General features: G+C 30.9%; 1 protein-coding gene across 1 annotated transcript in view; it reads left to right on the top strand.

The window, feature by feature from the left end:
- The first annotated feature begins 2600 nt into the window (after nucleotides 1-2600).
- The window catches only part of LOC113391648 (acyl-CoA Delta-9 desaturase-like), a 31476-nt gene continuing 8004 nt past the window's right edge, over nucleotides 2601-26072 (top strand). Inside the window, exons 1-4 of the mRNA XM_026627684.2 lie at nucleotides 2601-2735; nucleotides 23520-23641; nucleotides 24850-24962; nucleotides 25855-26017. Coding sequence (XP_026483469.2) covers nucleotides 23541-23641; nucleotides 24850-24962; nucleotides 25855-26017 — 377 coding nt within the window. The 5' untranslated portion in view covers nucleotides 2601-2735; nucleotides 23520-23540. The remainder of the gene's footprint in view (nucleotides 2736-23519; nucleotides 23642-24849; nucleotides 24963-25854; nucleotides 26018-26072) is intronic.

Below are 26072 nucleotides of genomic sequence, written 5' to 3'. Positions count from 1 at the left end.
TCTCATAATTAAGGCAATTATTTCTAGATTTTATTAGTTTTCGTGTTTTCTTAATATATCTATTAATTTTAATATATTTCTTGAATTTATTATTACTTAATACTAGACTGGAAGAACCCATGTCATCACCAGTCAAATCAATTGTCAAAATGTCATTGTTACTGGTGAGCAGGGACACTAATGTGGTTGTATATCCAACCAGTTCATCATATAGACACTGGGTTTGAGAGGCCTTCAGGTTGAGGTTATTGTTTTCTAATTCTGATATATATTGTTGGACCTTATGTAATTTAACTTTTAACTCATTGGTGAGCATGAGAGCTTGCTCATACTCATCTCTGCAATTATCAAACCCACTGACTATTTGTTGCAAATTATTTCTTTCTTCATCCATTTCTACATATCGTAAATGTAATTGCGAGAGCTCAGATTTTAATTTATTGTTTTTATTAAGAATTTGCAAGAATTCTTGTTCATTATCATCCCTTTCTTTTAACAGTAGATCACACTGTGTCCTAGATGCTTTTAGTTCCTAGAGCGTCAGCTGGAGTTGTTCCTCCGCCTGACAATAGAAATAATAAGAATAAGAAAAATAAAAGTTGTTTGATAAAATAATATAGACGGCGACGGTGTGATCAAACAGTTACTGTAATATTTGACTTATAAATTGTTAAATAGGGTTTCTATAGTGAGTTAGAGGGATAACAAGAAGTTGAACAAGAAAACTTTTTAAAATTGAGTTCGTTACCTGCGTAATGTCAGCTGACGAACACAACATAAGGAAACACTGCACATTAACGCACGACACTCAGTATATTATTATATTTTTTATATAGTACATTAATAACTTGATATAAATATATAATCAAAATTAATTACAATTATTTTTTATAAAAAAATAATTTTAAATTATTGAGAAAAGTTTTTTATGACATTTAGCTAGTGTTGCCACAGGAAAAGTTTATATAACTTAACTATATATATATATATATATAATAAATTATATAACTTAACTATAAAGTTAAGTATAACTTAACTTTACGGCTGGAACAAAAACCATAAACGTCAATTAAGTTGGAAAATCAAAGGCTTCATCGGGTCTATGAAACATGAATGTGGAGTCAAAGTCTTTATAATATAAAGAATTGTAGCTTATTCGATAATTGACGGACGTTATTAACGCTTAATAAGCATACTTATTTATTACATACCCTGCATATTTAAGTAATAGTTTGAGTAAAGTAACAGCCAGTATGTACATATATACTGGTTGTTACTTTACTCTGCTAAGCTAAGGCGTAATCGCTTCTAGTAGAGAAGATACATAAACACAAATATGACAGATTTTCATCTGATACGTACAGTCTTCCAGACTCGAACCCACAATTGTCCCATTTCCACTCAGAAAATATAGAAAAAATATTTAAAAAAAATGTCTTTATAATATACTAGCGGGTGGACATAAGATTTTTTTATATCTTTACCTTTTTTTTATATTTTTTTAAACGCAGTACCATATTATCTATTCATACTTACAATCCGAATTTGTTCGTCGTTTTTTTATTAAAGTAACGTATTTAATCTTAAGGGAGAGAGACTATTGATAATTTTTTTTAATTTACATTTTTACAACATTTTACATTTTTATCTGATCCTACCTAATTAAATTTCCTAAGTTTTTTATATATTTACATTTTTTATTTATATTTTTTTGTATTTTGCTTCATTTTTACTTTTGAAAAATGCAAAAAGTAATCTATAGGTATCGAAACAATTTATTTGGATACGGATTAATGAAAAGGTATGAATAGCATGCACAACGCGACAGCGTTTATTTTTTTTCTATTTCTATGACTTATTAAATTCGTAATATCTATTGAATGAAATAGCCGATTTGAACGATTCAATAAGTGATCTATATGGATTGAAACAGTCTTGAAAACAATATTATTTATTTGGACAAGGATTTAAACAGATTCGAATGACATGATCTAATTTTGTATTAACTTTTAAAATGTTAAAAGTGATTATTGTGACATAACGATAATAATTGGGCATATGGTGTCGCAAAGTTTTTTGTAAATATTGATATATTCTTTAATATAGTAGAACATATTTTTGTTCTATCATCAATACTTTCAGCAGCGCATGCGACGAAAGACGGTTTAGGGCACTTTTTGACACCTTGCCTAGCCTATGTTGAGATAAATGTAGCTTTCCAATGGTGAAATAATTTTTGAAATTGGCACAGTAGTTTTTGAGTTTATTCATTACAAACATACACACACACAAAAATACAATGTTTTCCTCTTTACAATAGTAGTGTAGATGTAGATGTAGATGAAGCTCAAATAGTAAATACGGCCTTCAGATAGAAACATTAGTAAGATACTAGGAATAACACGTGATCTAAAAACGACTCTGCTGGTTACTTTACTGATATTAAAATAAACAATAGCAATTTATCAAAAGAAGATAGATGTCAAGATCTGAGGAAGATCTTAAAAGAGAAAATCAATTATTAGCTGTTGGGTGGGGAAATTGTTACGCGGTGCACCTGAAACTATAAATAAGAGGCAGTGACGGCGCGCGGTCCACAGCCTCAAGTGATGCGTGCACGCGTGGTGTTAAAATATAACCAAGTCTTTATAGCACATCACACAAAGAACGGCTTCGTTAGTGATATGATAGTGAGTGTCGCTTAAGTGCAACGTGCTTTTTGGCAGCTTTTAAAGGTAAATATTTTAATTAAATTTATAATTCATTAAAAATATATATAAAATTAAATTTAAATAAATATTTTATAAATAAAATATAAATAAATAGTTTGTATAATACAAACGACTTTCCTAAATTTTATGTATCGATTGATAATTATTGCTCCTGCGGTTGTTTTGAGATATATTTATGTAAATTGTTGTAGACGAACTTTAGTAAACAGATTTTTAGAGTATATTATTACGAATACAAAGAAAGTGTTAAGTAATATTGTAAAGTAATTCTCTAATCATACCAAATCTAAGTTTATCAGCATCATTAATTGAAAAAAATATATTGTACTATTACAATGATCATATTATATATAAACTTGTGACTTTTTCAAAATATTAATAAAAAAACATCATCATAAAATCAACGATCCCGATCGAACTCTATCCAAAGTCATGTTTTTCGCCGTTTAACCTAAAATAATTGTCGTATGATAATGTTAATTATTAAATAGAACACACGTGCTAATTAAAATACGTGAATGTTTTAAAATGAACAAACGTCGGTGTAACGAGTGTTGTTATATAATTATAGTAACAACTTAAATGCAAGGCCGAACGGTATAAAAAGATTTCCAATATTTCGATACGTCGTTACACTTAAAATAGTGATTCACCTAATACCATATTTACAATTGTTATTTTATATCATTTTCATTGAAAATGCAACTTTAAGGATTTGTATGTGATTATCCTTGATTGTCGTATGTCTAAATCAAGCAAAAACTAGTAAATAGTGGAAATATACATAGGTGACAAAAAGTTTAATTCTGTTGTTTACCGACGATGTCTTTCACCAAACACATTAGCAAAAAATACGGTCCTTGGTATTTTATTATTAATATTTTATATTCAATTTGCCACTGAAATGTATAGAGATAAAACCGAGAAGGTCTAATGAATACACTGGTACGAATCCAGGCTTCGGCCACCGAATTTTCATGTGCTTAATTTGTGTTTATTAATGTTCATTTCGTTGTCCGTGAAAAGGAAAATATCGTGGCACGTGTTCAATAAAATTGTACCACATGAATATCTACCAATCCTCAGTATTGTAGAATAAATTCCAAGACGTCCCCTTAAGAGGACTACAAGAGCTAAGTGCCCTTGAGAATCGCAAGCACACACTTACAAAATCGACAAAAACGGCAAGCCCGTGAACTAATGTTTAAGCGAGGTAACGAGGTTACGCCCAAATATTCTATTGGATGGCGCCAAACCGAGCGAACAAAAATCAATCATAAATCTCATAAAAAATAGATAGGGCAACAGAATTGTTTTTCTTTCTTTCGGTGTTAGTTAATAAATATTAAAACATACCAATTTTTAACATTTTATAAAAGTTTGATAATCTATTTATATAATAAAATCGTAAGTGTTCAAAATCTGTAGTGTAGTAACCGTGGGGTAACATATAGCGTAGTGTTTGTTCGTTTTATTAATATCGGTTCACAAAGAAAAAATATATATTCAATTTAAAAAAAAACCGCTAAATATTTACTAGAAAATGTCGTCAAGTCGATTTGGTTGAATCATTGATTAACTCGGTTAATCATACTAGGTTTAATCATAAATCTCATAAAAATAGATAGGATATTAGAATTATTTTAATTGCTTTCGACTGTTTTTCGAAAATGATTAAAAAATAAAACAGATTTAATTAAACTTAAAATATTTTTATTTATATTTGGTAGTACAAAATAAAAAAAAACATTTAGTGTTAATTTTTTTATTAAAATCTTTTATTTCATTTCACTTGTATGTATGAATGTATGTACATATGTGCTGGAACCTTGCAATCAATATTACACCCACTTCCACTGAAGCTATGGCGCTGAAAGTTGGCACACATATTTAGTCTTGATGACAATGCACGATTCATGAATTGCTACCATATTCAATCAAATATGGCGGACATTACAAAAAAAAAAGTTTTTGAATTACGTACAAATAACACTTCTAAATATTCCAGTTCTCAATAATTACATTTTTTTGTTACGTCTTTACTTTTTTTTTATTATTAAAATTAGTTCATACATAACTTTAATTCCTATTATAAACAAAATCGATAAAATTAAACTCTTACGCAATATAAATAGCTTCCGTGTCATTGTTTTCGACTTTCTTTATTCTGTAAAAAATAAATATATGTTAGTAATTATATTTTTATTAATTATAAAAGTATGTATTTAAAAAATATATATCTAATTATGCCTCATAGTACTTTTAATGAATAATAAAATAGCATATTGCTTCGAGTTCATGGGGATCGAATGTAGTCACTCTCAATTGATGTTTTCCGTATTTTGACCAAATACTGTATCGTAATATTTTAAGAACATATCGAAAACTCATAATCTCATAATCGAAAAATCTGATCCTATGCGAACTGATTGCACAATTTTTCTAATAGATGTTTTCAATATTCATAATTTATAAAAAAAAAATATGTTTACTAATAAAATACTCTTACCTTTTTATATCGTTCATATGTATGTTCGGCGCTTAATTTATATAAACGTTTTTTTAGTTTTCCTCACGCGTTTCACTTTATTTTCCATATTTACACAATTAAAATTTATAACAAATAATATAATAAAAAATAAATGCCTAATTACTACTACACTATTTTAACTTAATATATTTATTTACAAGAAAGAATAATATTTATTATAAGAAAACATGAAACAATGAATTTACAATTAAAATTACAAAAAAATATCTCATAACCTAATGATGCGACGAAACGATCGTACGAACGTAAGTATTTTAATTTTTATATTCAAACGACCAACCATATCTCTCAAAAGTAACAATGATTTTTTTAAATTCTCATATTTTTTTTAAATTAAAAAACCTTTATATTTTTAACAATAAACAATTATTTCCTCACTATTTATTAGTACATTGTTCTTCAGTGCTGTCGAGTGGAACAATAATTATTGATGTGTTTGAAAAAATATTTACAATTACCAATGCCCGACATGATTTGCAAATCTTCTTTAATTATTTTTATAAAGACACTGTCTGTTATAAACCTGCTTCGCAACGGAATTCAATTAATCAATAGCTTCTAACCATCTGTGGAAGACTTCACGTCAGCTGATCATAGTCTTATACCGATACGTTCAGTAGATTTCACATGATTGATGCATAAAGAAATAAAATCATTACATATGTATCTTGCCGATACGGCTGGCTTACCATCTATTTGATCAAGATAATAGCCTTGGAGGTGAGACTGACTCGTATACGGCGACGGTTAATGGCATGTCGTTCTTTTATGCGGTTTCCTTCTCTTCGCTGCTGCTCTCCAAACGCTCGTCCCATTATTTTATTTATAGTTGTTTTTTTTAAACCAACCAAAACCTAATATATCATAGTCGACTTAGGCTAATTGTCTGTATATCCATAACTTTATTTTTGTTAATTGACGATTCAAAGGTGCTTGTTAAGACCTCATTTAATAAAGTTTATTTTCATTATAAATAAATTCTTTAAGGCGCTGATATACTAAAATTTTATGCTCAGAACTTTGAGAATTTAGTAAAAAAGGTAATTTTTTTTGATTAATGGAATTCATGCTATTGCAATCATTGTTCATTATGCTTATTGCAAATATAATTATGCACAAACATAATGTCAAAATATATGTAGGTATGCCTCGGCACGTATAGAAGATAATAATTACCTATGTACAACTACCTACATTCTATGCTGTGTGAAAAACCAATGAATGTTTGATTGTTTCCAACTGTATTTATAACCATGAATTTGGGTGTCAAGTTACTACGCAGTGAGAGATTATGTGATAAATATATATTATTAATTAAGAGAAAAACAATATCTTATCAAAACATAAATGTAAAATGAGAGCCAAGTTCAATATGATATAGGCTTTGGTTGTTGATTTCAACGACAAAAGAAGGTCAGTCCTGAAATTTATTTATAACTACATAAAATATCATTTCTTCTTATAACTTAGGAGATTATATTGTGGCCTAAGTTCTGACTTGGCTAGTTCTCATATGTTCATAAACAAAAATTATAATGTGTGTTTATAATAACAAATTATAAGTCAGAACATCTAAGAAGAACTTGGCTTGACATGCTACCGCGTGATGGTGATGGATTATTATATAATGGCTACCATCAATTTTCCAAGAAATGGTACTCGAAAATATTGAAGATACGATTATAAATAAAAAGAAAAATACGCATCAACATATTTTATGAATAATACAGACCCATCTCATACAAGATAGGGAGCGTTATGACAAAATAAACTGATATAACTAATAAAATCTCGTTAGTGCAGAGACTACCCGAAGATTGCCGGGAGAAACGATATTCTGCCGACAAATTCAAACGCTTGAGTTTCATAAATATTATGTAAAGGTGAAGTAATTACAAGCACGAGACGTACTCGCATGTGTGTGCATTAGCAATGTATTGCACTAGCGACCCGCCCCGGCTTGAGGTGCAATTACGGGTATTAATGAGTTTTTTAATATATTGATTACTATAAAAATTTTGTAGAATAATCACCTTTTGGAAGGGCTGTATACCACTCACTTGACACTTAATAAATAATAAAATAAACGGCTAATAGATCCTGTTATTATTGTTTTGTTCTGATTTGAAGGGTGAATATGCTAGTTTTATTGGAGGCACAAGGGGCATAGCTTTTTTATTCCCAAGGTTGGTGGGGCCTGTGTAAATAATGCCTAATATTTCGTACCGCATCAATGTGTATCCAATAAGGTTCCATCCATCCATCCATTCCATTTGCCACCCTATTTATCATATTAATACATAAATTAAAATAGGATGTTAATCAATCCGTTTAGCATAAAGCGAGTGTGATTCTGCGTGGAAATGGAAACAAACATGCACATCAAAAATAACGGTTATCCAAATGATAGAAAAAAACGAGGCACGTCTAAGGGGACATGATTACTTTTTTGTGAAAAAAAGCATTAAGTTTGTCGTTCGTAGATTTGGCTTTCACAGTTAGTTAATAAATAAATTATGATTCTCACCGCAACTTTTTAATGTCATTTGATATAAATATGAAAAGAATATTTTTTTTTAATCTACGTATTTAGTCTAAATTATAAATTTTGAACACTTTCTACTAATATATAGAAAATTAATGTGTCATTTGCGTTTATCAAAAGCATTTGAAATCATATTTGAAGAACTAATCTAGATATAATTAACGGATACTTTTATATTTATAGTAATATATTTGAAGGAGCAGTAATTTATTATGACAACAACTGCTACTAGATTATTGTAATCAAATTATGTTAAACAGAAACACGACAACTTTTATTGCTTGAGTTGAATGACAGAAAATCAATAATTTAAGATATCTAGACAACTTAAACTGTTCTTTAATCAAGCGATTTCGAATATGAGTGCGTTGATATTATATATAAATAGTTTAATTAAATTATGTTAACTATATACAATATATTTAAAAATAAACTTATGCATATTTTATATTTTTCAATTATTTTCGAATTGATGACGTCATTTTTTAATTTAGGGAATCTAGGAACGTTGCCGGCCGAATGTCTCTGACATTACGAAACTAATTTTCATACTGAAAAAATTGATATTTTGCAACTTCAACCCAAGAAATGAAGGCCGATGTAGCCAGAAACTATCAATGAAGATGTGACCACAGAAATGTGAGCAACATTAAGTACTGCACGAACAGTTTGTACACTACGACAAACAAACTTTGAGACTCGCTGAGCAAATATTAATGTTTTCACAACTCGTTACAAAGAGGATAATGCTCATCAAATACATTTCCTTAGCTTATCAAGTATAGGCGTAAATGAAAATCAAAAGTTAAAATATAATCAAAGCTGTTGGTCTTATTAATGAATTAGAGTGTTGGGCCACTAAGGTGACGAGTGAAAAGCGAATGCATTTTGCCGAGATGTAAATGTGTGGAGGGCAGATAAAATATGTGATCTGTACGTAGAAGTTAGAAAATCTGAGAGCGAAAAAGTAAAATAAATCAGATTGTCATGAGATGGACTAGTTGAGTGATGAGTGTAATTATTTAAATTCTTAAAAAAATAATTAAAGATATTTTCCGTCAGTGTTGATTGTCAAAGGTTTGATTATCGCCCGTAAGTGATAGTTATATTGAACGAGCAACATTTGTAATAATATCTCTTGGTGGTAGGGCTTTGTGCAAACCCTGTATATAGGTACCACCCACTCATCAGATATTCTACCACCAAACAGCAGTACTCAGTATTGTTGTGTTCCGTTTTGAAGGATGAGCGAACAAGTGTAACTACAGGCACAATGGACATAACATCTTAGTTTTGGTTGGTGACGCATTGGTGATAGAAGGAATTGTTAATATTTCTTACAGCGCCATTATCTATAGGCGGTGGTGACCACTTACCATCAGGTGGCCCATTTGCTCGTCCGCCTACTGACATCATAAAAAATAATAATAATATGTGTATGTATCAAGTATTACTGAGTCCCGAGTACGAAGATAAGCTTTCGTCATAATTCTCGGGTAAAAGTTACCTAGTTAAATGTTTAGGCTACTCTTGATTATCAAATATTTGAATATTAAATATTTGCTCGATGCAGATCTTTTACTGAGTACCTTTGCACGCTTTCATATTCTTATATAGTTAAGTTTATAGCTTGTATGATAATTTGTGCACAATAATGAGATTAATAACAACAACAAAACTCGACTGAGTCCTGGCAGCTGCTTACAATGTAGACATTCGATATTCGAAATTTAAAAGCAGTTGCAAAAATATAGTTTTTTTTTCTCAAGAGGCAATAAGAATTTTGTTCATTTTAGAGGCCGCATTTCCTATTTATCCAATATCTACATAATATATACATTTTTATATCTATCTACATAATGTATATATTTATTATACGATTAACTCCGATTCTCATTGTTGTAGCGAGATAAAATATACGAGTTTACGGTAAAATATCTTTAAAAAAAAGTTTCATAAAAATCAGTTTTTGCGTGATTTTCAAATAAACAAACAATCTCCATTTTTATAATAATATATGTTTGTATAACGGCGATCATATGATGGTACTTTATACCCTCATGACAAGAAAAACCAGCGGCTATCTACTCTCTCGTGTGCGGGGTGTGTACTATATATTATTCTGATCGGTACATATGTATGTATTACCAAAGTTATAAAGAAAATTTTAGTTTGATTAACGTTGTTTTAATTTATTAGTTTTATATCGTTGTAAGAAGTTTTAAAACATTGGTTCGTGTTCCAGTATTCTTTCATCTATAATAATCTATACTTCTGTATAATATTATGAATGCGAAAGTAACTTTGTATGTCTGTCTGTCTGTCTGTTGCTCCTTCACGGTTAAAACAATGACCCACATTGGGCAAAATTTAGATTCCAAAGAAGGATATGAGTGCCTAATACCTGACAAGCAATCCCTAAAACTCGAGCGAAGCCGGTCGACAGCCAGTTATACAATAAAATATAATACAGGTAAAATCTATCCTATGCGAAAGTGAATTTATTTGTTACGCTTTCACTTCGTAACAACTCAACCGATCATCGTGAAATTTTGTATATCCGTTGGGAGAAGTACAGCAAAGGATTTGGATTCCTAAGACCTGACCGCACCCCCTCCTCATAGATGTGTGAATTTGCGGAAACTAGTTTTTTATACTTGTCTGTATTCAATAGACTTTAATCATCGCCATATTTAAGTATCTTCAAAACAAAGATTATACTTAAAGTCTAAACATTTTTACTTTTTTTTCTTTATCGAATACAATAAAACCATAAAATAATTATATATATTAATTTGTATCCGTCGACAAATGTATTTACGCTGTTTCAAGCAGCGAAAACGCATTTTACAAGTTGCACGCATCTTTAATATTTTTTAAGATATTTGTTTCTTAATATTAACTAGCTTAAGATTTTTATGAGTAAAAACCTAACACGAATGAGTTTACTCGTGGCCGCGTGTAGCAAGCACCTAACATTTTCCGGATAATATTTTTATCACCTTATTAACTTAACCATCACAGATGTCAACCAACCTAGATTGTCAACTTTCGAAGAAATTATTGTGGTTAATCATGATAAAAGTACATTAAAATAAACGCCACGTTCATCTAAAATTGGAAATGAAACATATAAGTTCTAGGATAGTAGGATGTTTGTAGAGAACCAAAGAGTAATATTATTTTTCTCTATTTAATATTAAAGAATCAACAATTTTCGTAATTTGTACAAATTACCAAAATTGTTGATGACACATACATTTTATTGTACGTAAAATATAAAGTTTAAATTAACATTGTGTTATAGAAACTACCGATAAAAATAAACTACATCATTTTATTCGGTTATGTCGTCGTAATAAAATAATATTTAAGCAAATATCAAAACTACTTAGAACTCTATTAAGTCGTGAAACTGTACAAACCATTTTTAGATTCCTAACCGTTACAGGGTCACTTGAGGTTTTGTGATCTTCAGGTCTATTCTGTTAATATAAATTCGAAATTCAAAACTTTTTGAACTTTAACAGCTAATTTTATTTTATATACGTACTCGTTTTTGTAAATAATATGTATGGACACATACACTAACCTTCTCCAAAGGACAAGAAACCCCTGCAATGTAAGTTGCGCTTAACTACCTCCTGCTCGTCGGTGAAAGCAAACGTCGTGAGTGATTCAGTTAATTTTTCAATTGTAATCACAAGGTACTTATATGTATATTATATATATATTTCGTTAATTGCCTGTTGTCGTAAATAAATAAATCTCATCGTTATCAGACATCTCGGTAAAATTCCAAGTTTCACCCGCACCACCTAGGTGTCCGAAAATCCACAACAGCGCGATTTTTAAGACATTTTCTGCCTCGCACAACCAACCTGTAGAACCAGCTGGTAGGCAGGCGGTGGTAGTTACTTTCCATCAGGTGAGCCTCCTGCGTGGTTGCCACCTATTACAGAAAAAAAATATATAGTTTCAAATGTAATTTTGGGGCGCAGAATGTGGAAATTTTAATAGAAGTTGCCTCCATTTTCATGGAGAGAATGTTGTCCGAAAGTTCTAAAAGTATAATAGATTCTAATTAAATGTATCTGTTAATGTTCTTTCATCGATAAAAACGATTTCGGGCGCTTACATTCGTACGCTATCTTAACCATAAGATACGTATATGTATATGTATACCCATGAAATGAATATTTACTTTAACTACTGAACTAACTAAATCTAAATATTTCAACAGAAAAGCCCACAACGAAATATATTTGTATTGAACAGATAAGTCAAAATAATTATTAAGCTACAAATAATAAAATTAACTGTTACTTTAGATACTCAGAAATTTGGACATGCGGTATGTCATCTATACTTCTATATTAATATTATAAATGTGGTAGTAACTCTCTCTGTCTGTCTGCCTGTCGCTCTTTCACTACCAAACCAACGAACCGACCCCCTAAAACGCGAGCGAAGCCGCGGCTGACAACTAGTCCTTCAAGCATACAAGCTTCGGGATTTTTTTTATATTTGCAACATAAGGTGACTTGCCTTCTACCTCGTCGTAAGCTTTAGTACCATATCATAGGTAATTACGACACGTAGGCTACACACATTAAAGTCCGAAGTCTATGACGCTAATTGCTATATCGTGGTCCTGGGCCTTACGTCTTATATTTATCGCGGCCAAATTTTTTGTAATAATAATAAAAATGAAAACAATTGTTTAAGCAACAGAATATATATCATTTTAGTTGTCGCCCGCGGCTCAAGTTCAAGTTTGCTTCATACCAAATTTCATAAAATCCGGTTCATTGGTTTGGCAGTGAAAGAGCGACAGACAGACAGAGTTACTTTCACTTTTATAATATTAGTATAGATTAAATCATCATTATATATTTTTTTTTTATATTGTCTTCGAAATTTAAGCTATCGGAACTTTTAAGTTATAGATTTGAAATAAATCTAGAACAAAACTTCCTGTTTATTTAATAAAATACCCATACGTATCCTGCTATAAAATTAATTCTCCACATTTTATCGATTTGTGAATTAGTCGTCACATACAGCTATACGTCGCCATGGATTTTTTAGGCACTCGACTTTTCTATAGAAAGCAATCATTTACTTCTTACCGTTATAGTGGCGTTCATAAAAAAGTTTTGTGACAAAAAAAACCGACTTCATAGTATATATAAGCGTATTTGGTGAAATCTGCCACAGCACTGTGACTATTACTGAGTGTTACTTGTTCTTTCATAAATATGCTTCCAGTTAAAATATCGCAAACTGAACTAATCAAACATATTATGTTAATCCTAGAATAAGTATTTTCTATAATGACAGCTAAGTAAACGGTAACTCCAAAACTTCTTTATGACCAAGCTACTAAACGAAAACATTTTCACATAGACCTCTTTATTGTTGAATAAATTTTATGACTGATTTATCTAGGACAGATGAGCTGTAAAATAGAAACAAAGTCGAATTTCAAGAGATTTTAAAAGCATTACAACAATCATTACTGTCGCACAAGTGCTATTGTATAGTAAGCTTGCATAAGCGTTTTGAATGCTAAATGCTCGTTTAAGCTATTTAGTATATGTTCAAACATCTGCCGCGTTGGTTTAGTGGCGAGCTTGTACGGCCACAGACCCTGAGGATCTAAATTTAATTCGGGTTGGACTGATAAAAACGGATTTTTTTTTTGTTAAATTCTCAGTAGCAGCCCGGAATCTGAAGTTGGTTATGCGTAATCACCGCCTGCTTCTAGACTTTAATAGGACTTGGGAACACTGTAAGAAAAAATATCATGCTCTCGTAAGAATTTTAATGTTATACGGCCTGTGATTACACTAATATTAGAAGTTACTGTTACGATGATTCTGAACCTGAAAAGATTTTAACGATGCTTTGGTATAAGCCGGAACAATTTTCGGCGCGTTGAATGGTGGCGCTTCGTTTTTGATCCATACATAAATTCTGGATTCCATGTACTTTAATGCATTGAAGATTGTAGGTTATAATGATAATAGGTAACCACATACCATCGTAAATGTCTGACAAAATTAGTATAGCAAATATAACAACGAAAAAAATACCAAGTGAATGTAAAAATAAACAAGTATTCATATGAACTTCCGTTACGCTAACTATTGTCACACATAACCGTTAAATTGAAAGAAACGTCAATCAAAATATTAACATAAGTTAAACTAATATTTATTTACTTTAAATGATTATAAGTAGGTGAACTGGCAAGTAGGCCACGTGTTTAGTGTTTACTACTGACATCACCAATACGCCATCAATATTGGAAAGTAAGAAGTTTTCTTCCTTGTGCCTGTAGTTACATACGTAGTGCTTTTCTTTTATTTTCCCTGCGCATGTCCCAATCTATTTGTTGTCGGCGCAGCACATCTCTCCCATTCTCTTCTATTATTCGTCATCCGATCGTTCACATTCATCTCTATCATTTACCTCCTTACACACTCCATCCACGTACCCTTAGGTCGTCCTCTTCACCTCACTATGCTCATACTCATCACTCTTTTAGTTACGTGTATACGAAGTGCTTTTGAGTGGTAGATAAAAGTGATGACATGGTGTTATCTACGCACAGGAACTTAGACAAAATCCCTACACCCATGTACGTAGGTAATTTTTAATTAGACTATTCTGAAGTTTTCTGTGTAAAATCTAAAACCGGACTATATTTTTAAGTAGTGTCAATACTTCATGTGTTTTAGGTAGGTACACTTACGGTTTGAGAAGACTTTGATGTAGTCAAGTTTGTTATGTACATATAACCAAGTTTATAAGATGTTGTTGTTTAATAAGATCGAACAAATTTATGCTAAAGTAAGTCAATACTGTAGTCATGTGATTGTCTCGCGTAAATTTATTGCCGTACAAAATTATTATTATTTCAAATAAAACAATTATTGATATTTATTTGTTCAAAACAAACGACGTTCGTACTTTGTACGTAAATACTATTCCTAAATCAAACTTAATATCAATATCGAGATAAAAGAAAACAAAAGACAGAGAAATCGTACACACATATTATAATATAAGCTATGAAGTATATTTTGATGTGTGTTAAGGTTAACAATAATTATGTTAGTTTAACGTAGTTTCACATTTTTTAACGAATACTAAATATGTGTGGTACTTTATTATCCAATTAGATATTTGCCGGAATAAAACTATTGCTTGTCGATCTAAAACATGAGTCGTCAATACGCTGAGCTACATTAAAATTAGACCAGCAATTTTGAAGTGCGCCCGCGGACAAATAAATTAGGACAGAAAATTTAAGAACAAAATATGCACTCTTAATCAATTCACTACCTGTAAATTTATTAAAATATATGTAATGTTTATCATAATTAAAATAATAATAACCTGTTTGCGTAGAAAATATCCGACTGACCGAATTTCGGCGTTTACGGTCTGTCTGTCTTTGACTGAGATGCTCAGAAGGTATTATGAATAACAAGTATGATCACACAGACCTCACTCTCATAGTATGATATACATATGTATATTACATACATATGTATGTTAAGTAAAGTCGTTTGTTTGACTGTTATCAATGCAAAGTAAAACTACTGAGTCTGAAATACAGAAATGTAGAACATATTTTGATTTTGTAAAATATGCTCTCGCTGAGGAAGGACTTTTTTTAACATTTTTAATTTTGAAAACTGGGAATGGTTTCTTATACAGGATTATTGGTAATTCGACGTATTCCCGTTGGGAGGTGATAGGGGTGATTATTTGCGATAATGTTAACCCCCAAAAAAAATAAAATTTAAATAATATCTTTTTCCGTCTCGCATTTTTAAATTTGGACCGATTATTATTGTTTTAATATTGACAAATAACCAGTGTTTATTAATTTTTCTAAATCTGAAGAACAAAATAGATTTTATTTGATACTTTTTTTAAATACATTTTTTAAGTTGCACTTTTGACTTATTTTGAAAAAATGGAAAACCGTGATAACTCAAAAATGGTTCACTTTTGCATTATGCATATGGGGGTTAAATTATCTCAACGATTCCCAATATTAAAACACGTGATACATGTTCAAATTATTTTATAATAGATATTAATTGTTAAGCCTCTGTTTGTTTTCTTAATCAATCTTGTCTAAAATTTGTTCATTCATTCATCGTATCATTTAAAATTCCATTTTACTTTTTGTATAATGTACCTAGTGAATTCTATCAATATATTCATCCTTTCACTAACAAATTATCTTTTTGCCACGAGTCAGTTGTAGAACGGCTTATTATAAATATCATAAGCTTGACTCCTTAGTTTCCGAAATCCTACTTATAAATGCTCTACCTTAGCAAATTATAAAAGAGAAATTCGTAATAATTATTCTAAAAGTATCTTATAATTCATTGATCGGTTGTTTAAAATTATTAAACGTTTGCCTATGTATTGATAATAGTGACAATTATTATTAATAAATAAATGTAATTATTAATATTGATTGGCAGAAAGTGTTTTGTGTCTTCGAATCTGGTTATCCACTTTTTTCATTGTTTATTATCATATGATACAATTACATTTGTATATACATTTTTTATAAGGCTTAGTAACATATTAAATAATATTATTCGTTTAATAAATTTTTGAGTGATTTAAAATAATTTGAAATACCTATATCAACTATTTTGTCATAAATATATCATTGAATTAAATAAGAGAAAACTAATACGAAACGGAGATAATAAAGCCATGATCGAAAGTAAAGTAAAACAAGTTTACGATGTGATCTTGAAAGTGGTAAAGACCACCATCAAACGCACGCGGCTGCATGTAATGCGTTTTACCAATTTACATCCCAAGTTTATTATTTTTACATAAATTAATATTAAAAATTAGTACTTAATAATAATTATAAAATTAAATATTAGTACTTTAATATTTTATAAATTTAATTTAAGTATAATAAATGCTTAACTCTGATGATAAATGAATATTAAATTAATGATAATTAATTATTTTGCTTAGCCCCTATACATATATACATATGATTACATTTGTAAGATAAATAAATATATATATAACTTAAATTAAAAGTTATCATTAGTTAAGAGCGGAATGAAATTAAAATTTAATGTAATTACAGATGTATACACTTACACACTCTTAATGTAACATCGTTACAAGCATTCGAAAGCGTTGTTCATTTGAATTAACTGTAAAAAGTCACGGTAAATTCTTTGCATCTTCGTTATGTTCCGGTCTTAGTATCGAGTCAGTGATGTCGCGGTGAAAGTGATGGACTCACTGCCACTGCCGAGGTTAACCACGGAACAGGTTTCGTTATTTTACTTTTCTTTCAGAAAGAGTCTTGAGACCTTTGCGTTCAAATGTCTCTTCATTCTGAAGGTTAAACGTAAAAATTGGTGTCATTTGAAAGTTCCACTGACATCAATTCGGTTTATGATAGCTCAATGTTTAAAGTGTTCATTAAGTTTACCACTTCACGTGCTGTTGATAAAAACTATGTTTTAGAATATCCGAGTTTAAATACAGTTCAAATTAATTTAATTTTCGTTTAAATTTATTTGGCTTTCGGCAGTTATGGAAGATATACTGAGATAAACTTCGTATCGTATAAAATTATGTATCATGTGCAACAACGAACCCTCTCCAGCGCAGCGGGGTGGAATTTCTTCTTAAGAAAATAGGCTTCTACATCATGACATTTACAGATACTTCAAATATTTTGAACAAAAACGAAATGCCACAAGTTTTGGTGGCTTTGTTGCAATTTAAATTCATCATTTCTTTATCTATTTAATATAATCTTAACAATATCATCGACTATAATTATATTATATCAAACATGACCTAAAATAATATTAAACACACATAGTTACAATTTCGTTAGACTTATTATAAAGTAACAGTAGTAACAATTATCTGTCAGTTAGATGTTAAAAGATTGCTGCGTTTACAAAAGGTTTAACTACGAATCAACTTACCAATATATACATAAACGATGGATATATTTTTAAGCTAACTAACAAAGATGTTGTTTAATGTAGTTCAATGTTTTTTAATGCTATGCGAAAGATATTTGATAAAGCTAATCAAGATTTGTTTTCTTTACTGAAACTTATATAATATTTTTAAATTAAATCTTGCTACATTTTTGAAAACGGATAAGGATATAAAGTTTGTGACCTTTTCGTACATGTGTTTATAATTTTTATTGCACTAAAATTAAAGTAACAGCCTATAAATGATCCAATGGTCGTCTAAGGTCTCATCTTCTTTTGAGGAGAAGGTTTAGCTCTTACTATACCACGCTGCTCCAATGCGGGTTGGTTATACATGTGGCAGAATATCATTTAAATTAGACACATGCAGGTTTGCACACGATTTTCTCCTTCACCGCCGAACAAGAAATGAATTATAAATTAATTAATTTATATAATTTATAACATATTGAAAACCGGTAACACTCAAATTTCATAGCAATCGGTACTTAGTGTTTATATTTAGAATCTCTTAAACAAATCGAATGTCATTGATGCGTCAAATGAAAGTATGTTTTTAGAGGAGATGTTGGTATTTGAAGTAACCTTATTACACATTCTTAAACGCATGCACGGTAATAAAAAACAAATTATTGGAAATGCAATATGTTTTATTTGCTAGTAACTATCTGAGTTTTTATAAAAAAGATCTCGTCGAAAAAGTTTCTTAAAGTAATATTCTATTGTTAGTAAAATAAATAGTATGTCATCCACAAACGCGTATTGGAATAACGTATTGGAAGCTCCAATCTTATCAGGAGGAGAGGAGTGGACAACTTTGGGACATTAACGGGTTTTTAATTTAAACTTAATATAGGTAGTAGATTTAATTTATTTCATGGTTGAAATTTTTAGTAATTTTCACTTTTTGACAAACTTTATTAGTTATTTTAAATGCTCTGCTCTCACTACCGTAGATACATGATTAAATTAAACATAATGCTAATTTCGATTCGGAATTTAATTTCTGTCGGGAAATACAATTAAATATATATATTCTCATTTATAATTTTATCATCTATATAATCTTGTATTGAGTTATATACTTTAGTTGGTATTTGTTAAACATTATATTTGAATATATTGATTGGCCCAGCTAAAAATATACATTTAGATAATTCATAAGTAGGTTGTTATCATTGTATAAATAACTAGCTGTTACCCGCGGCTTTGCCCGCGTAAAATATGAATATATTTACAAATTAACTTAAAATGTTACGTTCATATAATACCTCTTTGTATACCACATTGGTGTGTATTTCAGCCCTTAGGGTAGAATATCCAGAAGCTCTTAAATGCGAATAAACTCATTTTTAATCGGTAGCCCAAAAATAAAATTTCGACCTTCTAACTTCAAAATGACGGACTTCCAGACTAACCTGTATACGAAATGTCAACCCCTACTTTTTCCCTTTAGGCGTAAAATAACAAGAAACGCTTAAATACGTATCTACTAATTTTTAATCGGTATCCCAAAAATAAAATTTTTAGCTTCCAACTTCAAAAATTACAGACTTCCACACTAACCTGTATACGGAATGTTAACCCTATTTCTCCCCTTAGGCGTAAAATATCCAGAAACGCTTAAATACGTATCTACTCATTTTCATTCAGTATCCCAAAAACAGTTTTTTGTTTTTAATTTAAAAAATGACGGACTTCCATAAAAACTTTCATCCCTTATTTCACCCCCTCAGAGATAGACTATCAAGAAACCCTTAAATACGTATCTACCCATTTTTAATCAGTATCCCAAAAATAAAGTTTCATGTTTCTAACTTAAAAAAATCCATACGAACGTTCAACCCCTATTTCACCCATTTAGGGGTAGAATATCCAAAATTCCCTCCTGAGTGGGTGTCATGATATGTTATTTTATAAGTGTACAGCCTAAAATATAAGTTTTATGCTTCTAGTTCTAAAAATTCTAAACATGACAATACTTTCAACAACTTACAACCTTTCATCCCCCTTTTCAACCCTTTACAGCATTTTTTTCCAAATAAAAAGTAAAATAGTCTAGAGCCTGAGAAAGGACATCCTTTCTCAGGCTCTAAACTATTTGTGTACCAAATTTCATTTAAATCGGTCCAGTAGTTTTGGCGTGAAAGCGAGACAGACAGACAGAGTTACTTTCGCATTAATAATATTAATATGGAAGTATGGATTGTTATTTCCCTCGCTTGAGAGCTCCGATAATAACCGCGTCCGATCGCTGTTAAATTCAAAGTGCTACAGGAAGAACCGCGGCCTCCGACGCGCCTATAGCACGCTCCCGCCGCCCCGGCCGGCCGGTACCACCGCAAACGTTACGTTCCGCAATTTTGAAATCTGTAATATCTTCGAAAATATTCATTTAAATCATATGCTGTAAAGGGCCATATAGATCAATATTAAATCAACAACGTATTTAAAGTATTTCATTGGATAAGAATTAATGCTGTATAGCATAATATATAATTAATGCTATATAAAAGTTGCTTCGAAAATTAGCCAATATTAAAAAAAAAAAAAACAAAACAATGTTATTGTGGGTTATCACTTACAGATAGACACATACCATCGCGGACTTTTTTGTAGACATTTTTGAGGTGTACAATTCTGTAGTACATTATTTTGATCTATCTTATAGTGTTCAGCCAGCGTTTGCAATATATGCGCAAAAAATGTGTCTTTTTACGAATTCATATTAGAAACCTCTAAAATTATCAGTGTTTATCTACTATATTGTCCACGTATTATACATACAAAATCATTCTCTTTAAATCACTCTATCTATTAAAAAAAACCTCATCAAAATCCGTTGCATAGTTTTAAAGATTTAAGCATAGACAGGAAAAGACAGTCAGCGGGTAGCAATTTTGTTTTATACTATGTAGTGATAACAAATAGGTACAACGTACACAGTTTTCACTCATTAGGAAATACAAACCGCTATGTCCCTGCGTTTTAAAACTGTAATATCTTCGAAAATATTGATTTAAATTACATGCTGTAAAGGGCCATATTGATCTATATTTAATGAACAATTTATTTAAGGTACCTAATTGGATAAGGATTGATACTATATTGCTTAAAATCGCTTCGAAAATAAGCCATTATTTCTCGTAAAAAGTAAACGATAAAAAATGTTTATTGTAGGTTATCTTTAAGAGATAGACATATACCATTGCGGACTTTTTTGTAGACATTTTTGAGGTGTACAATTCTGCAGTACATTATTTTGATCTATGTAGTAGGGTTCAGTCAGCGTTTACAATGTAAGCGCAAAAAATGTATAAATTTACGACATCACATTAGAAACTTTTAAAATTATCAGTGTTACTTAACTATATTGTCTATGTATTATATACAAAAACCTTCCACTCGAATCACTCTATCTATTAAAAAAAAATCGTATCAAAATCCGTTGCGTAGTTTTAAAGATTTAAGCATACAAAGGGACATAGGGACAGAGAAAGCGACTTTGTTTTATACTATGTAAAGATACGTCGGTTAGTTACAAATATTTTGGCGAGTCACGACTTTCTCTTACGGTAAATAGAATAAACAATCCAACATAACAAAAATTGTATAATAAAGCAGTACTTTCTACACTGCATCTAATATATGTCTCCAGGCACAGGTTCCTATCACGCTGACGTTATGAACCTTTGTCTGGAGTCTTCTTAATATATACGTGTGTGTAACGTGGACATGTTTCTTGGATATATTTTACGAAAGATTGCCCGGATTTTAATACGCTTTGACGAGCTACGTGACGGTCTATCTTTGTGGGTACAATTCATTAGTTATTCCCCAACTAAACACCACAAATTTTTATTGTCTTCAGTTTTGAAGTGCGTGCGAGTTAGTATAATCACAGGCTTAAGGTAGATATCTTAAATTTCATGATTGGGGCCACATTGACGATGTAAGAAATGGTTTATAAGACTTTTTAGTTCGAGTGATTATATGTGTATATATTCAATTAGGTATTCATCAACTGATAGATTTGGTCATCTGCCGTGCTAAAATGAATTAAAAATATATAAAGTATTGTATATATTTACATATTATTATTACAATGTTTCCATCAATTTTTATCTATAAATAGTATAAAAAGAAGTAACTTTTTGTTACTGTATGTATATACGCTTTCTTCTTAACCACACAACGGACTTCGATAAGGTTTTAATGAATAGAAAGAACGCTGAACAAAGAGGATTTGTTTATATGTAAACATTTCATACAAAATAGCTTCGTACGCTCACAAATCTAACTCTGGCTAAACTTAAGGAGATATAGCAATACGATGTAAGGAAAGTTTTAGGTCTCCTAAAGACTTATAGAAAAGTTCGCGATATCGTTTATATAAGATACAGTCATATTCATATTTTTTATATCTATTATAGGTAGGTAAAAATATGGGTTATTTGACTCATCATATTCTTTATTAATTAAATATTAATCCTCATTCAGATAATATTTTAGTTATCTTGGGAGATAAATAAAGATTAAAATTTACATTTCGAATGAAGTAGACTAACCCACCGCTCGCGTGTGAAGCGGATAGTATAAACCAAATAAAATTTAATTAATCAACATTAATATGACACACACAGATATAGTTAATTATCAAATTACCGTTAAGTTAATTTAAATTAGGTCAACAAAAATAGCAGTGCAATCAAAGAACTCCAACGGAATTGATAAGAAACTGAACTTGAATTTGTTTGTTGCACTTAAGTAAGATATGCAAAAGGAACTTATGAAGTTATCTATCATATCATTGAATCTAAGCAACACAACTATCTGGGTCTTGGGCTATATATAACGATTAAATGACACGTTGGTCTAATGACTAGATATAAAGTCCCGAGGTCCTAACTTCAAACCCCAAGATTTATCGATTGAAGAATTCTCCAGCCCGGAGTCTAAAATGTTCTCGTGCATAGTAAATTCATTGAAGTAGTAGTCGAAATTGCGCCTAAATTCTTATCGATTGTATTGGATTTGAAGTCCCATTGAATTACGAGTATGATTGAGAGAAAAGAGAGTGCACAGCTGTGTTGACACCCATACTTGTGCACTCTTGTTGCTTAATGTTTTGTTATTATTCTAACTTTCTTGTGCAATCTGTGGTTTCCTGTAATTGAAGGAATACAGGAATTTTTGCTAATAATGTTTAGGGTGTATCTCATGTTAGAAATCTTAAGTTAATAAATAAAATAATTCGTCTTGCGCAGTTGACTAGTATATTTTCAAACAAATAAATTGGTAGTCGGACTGGTGAGCAACCCACCTAATGGTAAGTGATCACCACCGCTACATTGTCGATGTAAGAAATATTAACCATTCCCTACATGCGCGGACAATCTTGGGAACCAACATGTTACGTCCCTTTTATCTATAATTACGCTGGCTCACTCAACCTCCAAACCTGAACACAATAATACTAAGTATTGAAAAGAATATCTCTAACCCTTAAGTTGTATCGAACCAGACGGACTCCCACTAAGGCTGACCAGCACAACGTGTCCAATTTACGTGTATATCTATACGTACTTGTCTAGTAATAATTCACTTATATTAGTTGCAGCATTTAGTATAACATTACTTATTATAGTTTTTATTTACAGGAAAGGAAAACTGTATTCACAATGACAGCGCCGGCGTTCCTATGTGTAGACGCAACGTTTACAAAGAACGCAGACTGCAATACACCTACAGTTATTTCACAAGGAAAGAGGAGAGATTATGAGTAAGTTTTGTATATATAGATCCTCCTTATTATAGACAGATATAGGTATGTGAAGTTATTTCATAAACACTTATATGATTTATTCAAAAAAGGAATGCAGTGGGGCCATTGGGACATCACCAAAAGCATTAAAACTAAAAATTGTTAACTATTGTTTATGCCGTCAAAAATAGACTGTAAGATGTTATGTCCCTTGTGCTTGTAACACCACTAGTTATTTTTTAAAGAGAAGACAAATAAGTACTAAATTAACGTAATCATCAAAATGATTTTATTTTATTTTAACTCGATGGTAGGGCTTTGTGCAAGCCTGTCTAGGTAGGTGCCACCACCTCATCTTATATCCTACCGCCAAGCAGCAATACCTAGTATTGTGTTTTGGCGATTGAGTTCTGGTTTGAAGAATGAGAGAGAGTGAGTGAGCCAGTATAATTACGGGACGAGAGACATAACATATCTGTTCCCAAAGACGGTATTGGCAATGTAAGGAATTGTTAAAAAAAATTACAGTGCCAATGTCAATGGGGAGTGGTGATCACTTACCATCATTTGCCGGTCGGTCTACCTATGTAATATAAAATACAGCCAAAAAGAGAACATAAACTCAGTAAAAGGGTTTTGAGCCCTGCGCACGGATCCTTAAAAAAGTAATACCGAGTTATATTCGCCTAATTGAAGTTGCACGATTTTTGTTTCGGTCTATTTAGTTCAAATTAAAAACAAGACAGACTTTAAGCAAAACATTTTTAAATAAAGTAAATTAATTTAATGAAATATACTTTAAAGGTGTTTGGCCAAAAATGGATGTCAATGTTAATATACTAATACGATAATGAGGTTGTTATCCCAATTAATTTTCGTCACACGGCCTTTCTCCACTGAGAACAGTACATTCTGTAAGAATTCGCTTCGTATCACTCGTAAGAATTGTTCGACAACCGATTTACGGTGATACGCCATACGTTTAAGTAAATTTACAAATGTTACTTAAGCAACTTCATAAAACATTATAGTAGTTTTTATTTGTTTGATTAAAGTATAAACTTAAGTTATGGGTTTACTTGCTTAGTCGCAAATGGAATAAAAACTATTAATGTGACTAGTTTCTACTTTCATGTTTACAAATACTTCTCGTTCGGTATAGTGTTGATACAAATACTACATGAAAATGTTAGAAAGCATGTACTAAGTAATGGTTAAATTTTCAGATGGCAAATAGTATGGAGAAACGTGCTGGCGTTTATTTATTTACATGTTGCTACATTCTACGCCTTTTACCTTATATTTACAGGAAGAACAAAGATATTTACTATATCATTTGGTAAGTATCATTTATATTTATATATATTTTTTAAATATGATTATTATTTTAAACTCGATTGAGTGAAATATGTAGAGCAATATTAATATTAAACCGGAACGTTTGGTAGATAAACATTCGAGTATCGCCTGACAGGCATGGTCATACATACAGGTTTTCCGAGAATTTTCAATACACATGTAAATTCCATTGTTCTCGATCGTATATAAACCTGCGATCTACTTATTTCCGTTGAAAATTTAACAATTTATTCTTAAGATCTTAACTTTTACCCAGGTTACGGAGTGCTTTACGGACTTGTTTACCGTATGGTAAACATGCTGTTGTTTACTTTATTAATTTCAGACGTTCTTGGTGGACAATAAATGTTTTGTTTAGTTAATTTTTAAAGTTAATGAGGTCCGGCTTTTAAGAAATAGCACTCTATTAATCATAACAACCACTGATTGTGAATGCGTTCAAAACATGTTTTTAACGTATTAAACTCCACAACAATTTTTCGATTTTTCCAAATTTTACCACCACCAATATAATAATAATATATTTCATTGGAATGTAGTTGATGGCATGCCGGATTAAGCAAGCGCAGAACCCGTAGCAAATTCTTTCGAAGAGCGCTTGATCTGCTTTTTTTATGTAATAGGTAGGCGGACCGTCAAATGGACCACCTGATGGTAAGTGTTCACCACCACCCATAGACATTGGCGCTGTTAGATTCGCCCTCATGTTAGGGCCTTATAGCTTTATGATAATATTATTTATCCACTTAACTATATCTTTAGGGCTCTTATCATATTAACATAAGCGAAGAATATAACTAAACATTTTTTTTTATTTTTTCTATATTTCATTGGTACTTTATTTCAAATGTTATCTATTACAATGTTTCCAGCTGTACTGTTCGCCATTATGTCAGCAATGGGCGTGACGGCAGGAGCGCACAGATTGTGGGCTCATCGAGCTTACAAGGCACGCTGGCCCCTTAGGTTGTTTTTAGCCCTTATGCAAACGATGGCATTCCAAAATCATATCTATGAATGGGTGCGCGATCACAGGTAATTTTAGTTAAGAAGTTCAAAGATCAAGGTTTAATAAAGCAAACAACGTCAT

Source organism: Vanessa tameamea, chromosome 10, assembly GCF_037043105.1.
Source record: "Vanessa tameamea isolate UH-Manoa-2023 chromosome 10, ilVanTame1 primary haplotype, whole genome shotgun sequence".
Classification (NCBI taxonomy): Eukaryota; Metazoa; Arthropoda; class Insecta; order Lepidoptera; family Nymphalidae; genus Vanessa; species Vanessa tameamea.
Note: the sequence above shows the minus strand (reverse complement) of the source record. Positions and strands in the feature narration are given on the sequence as shown.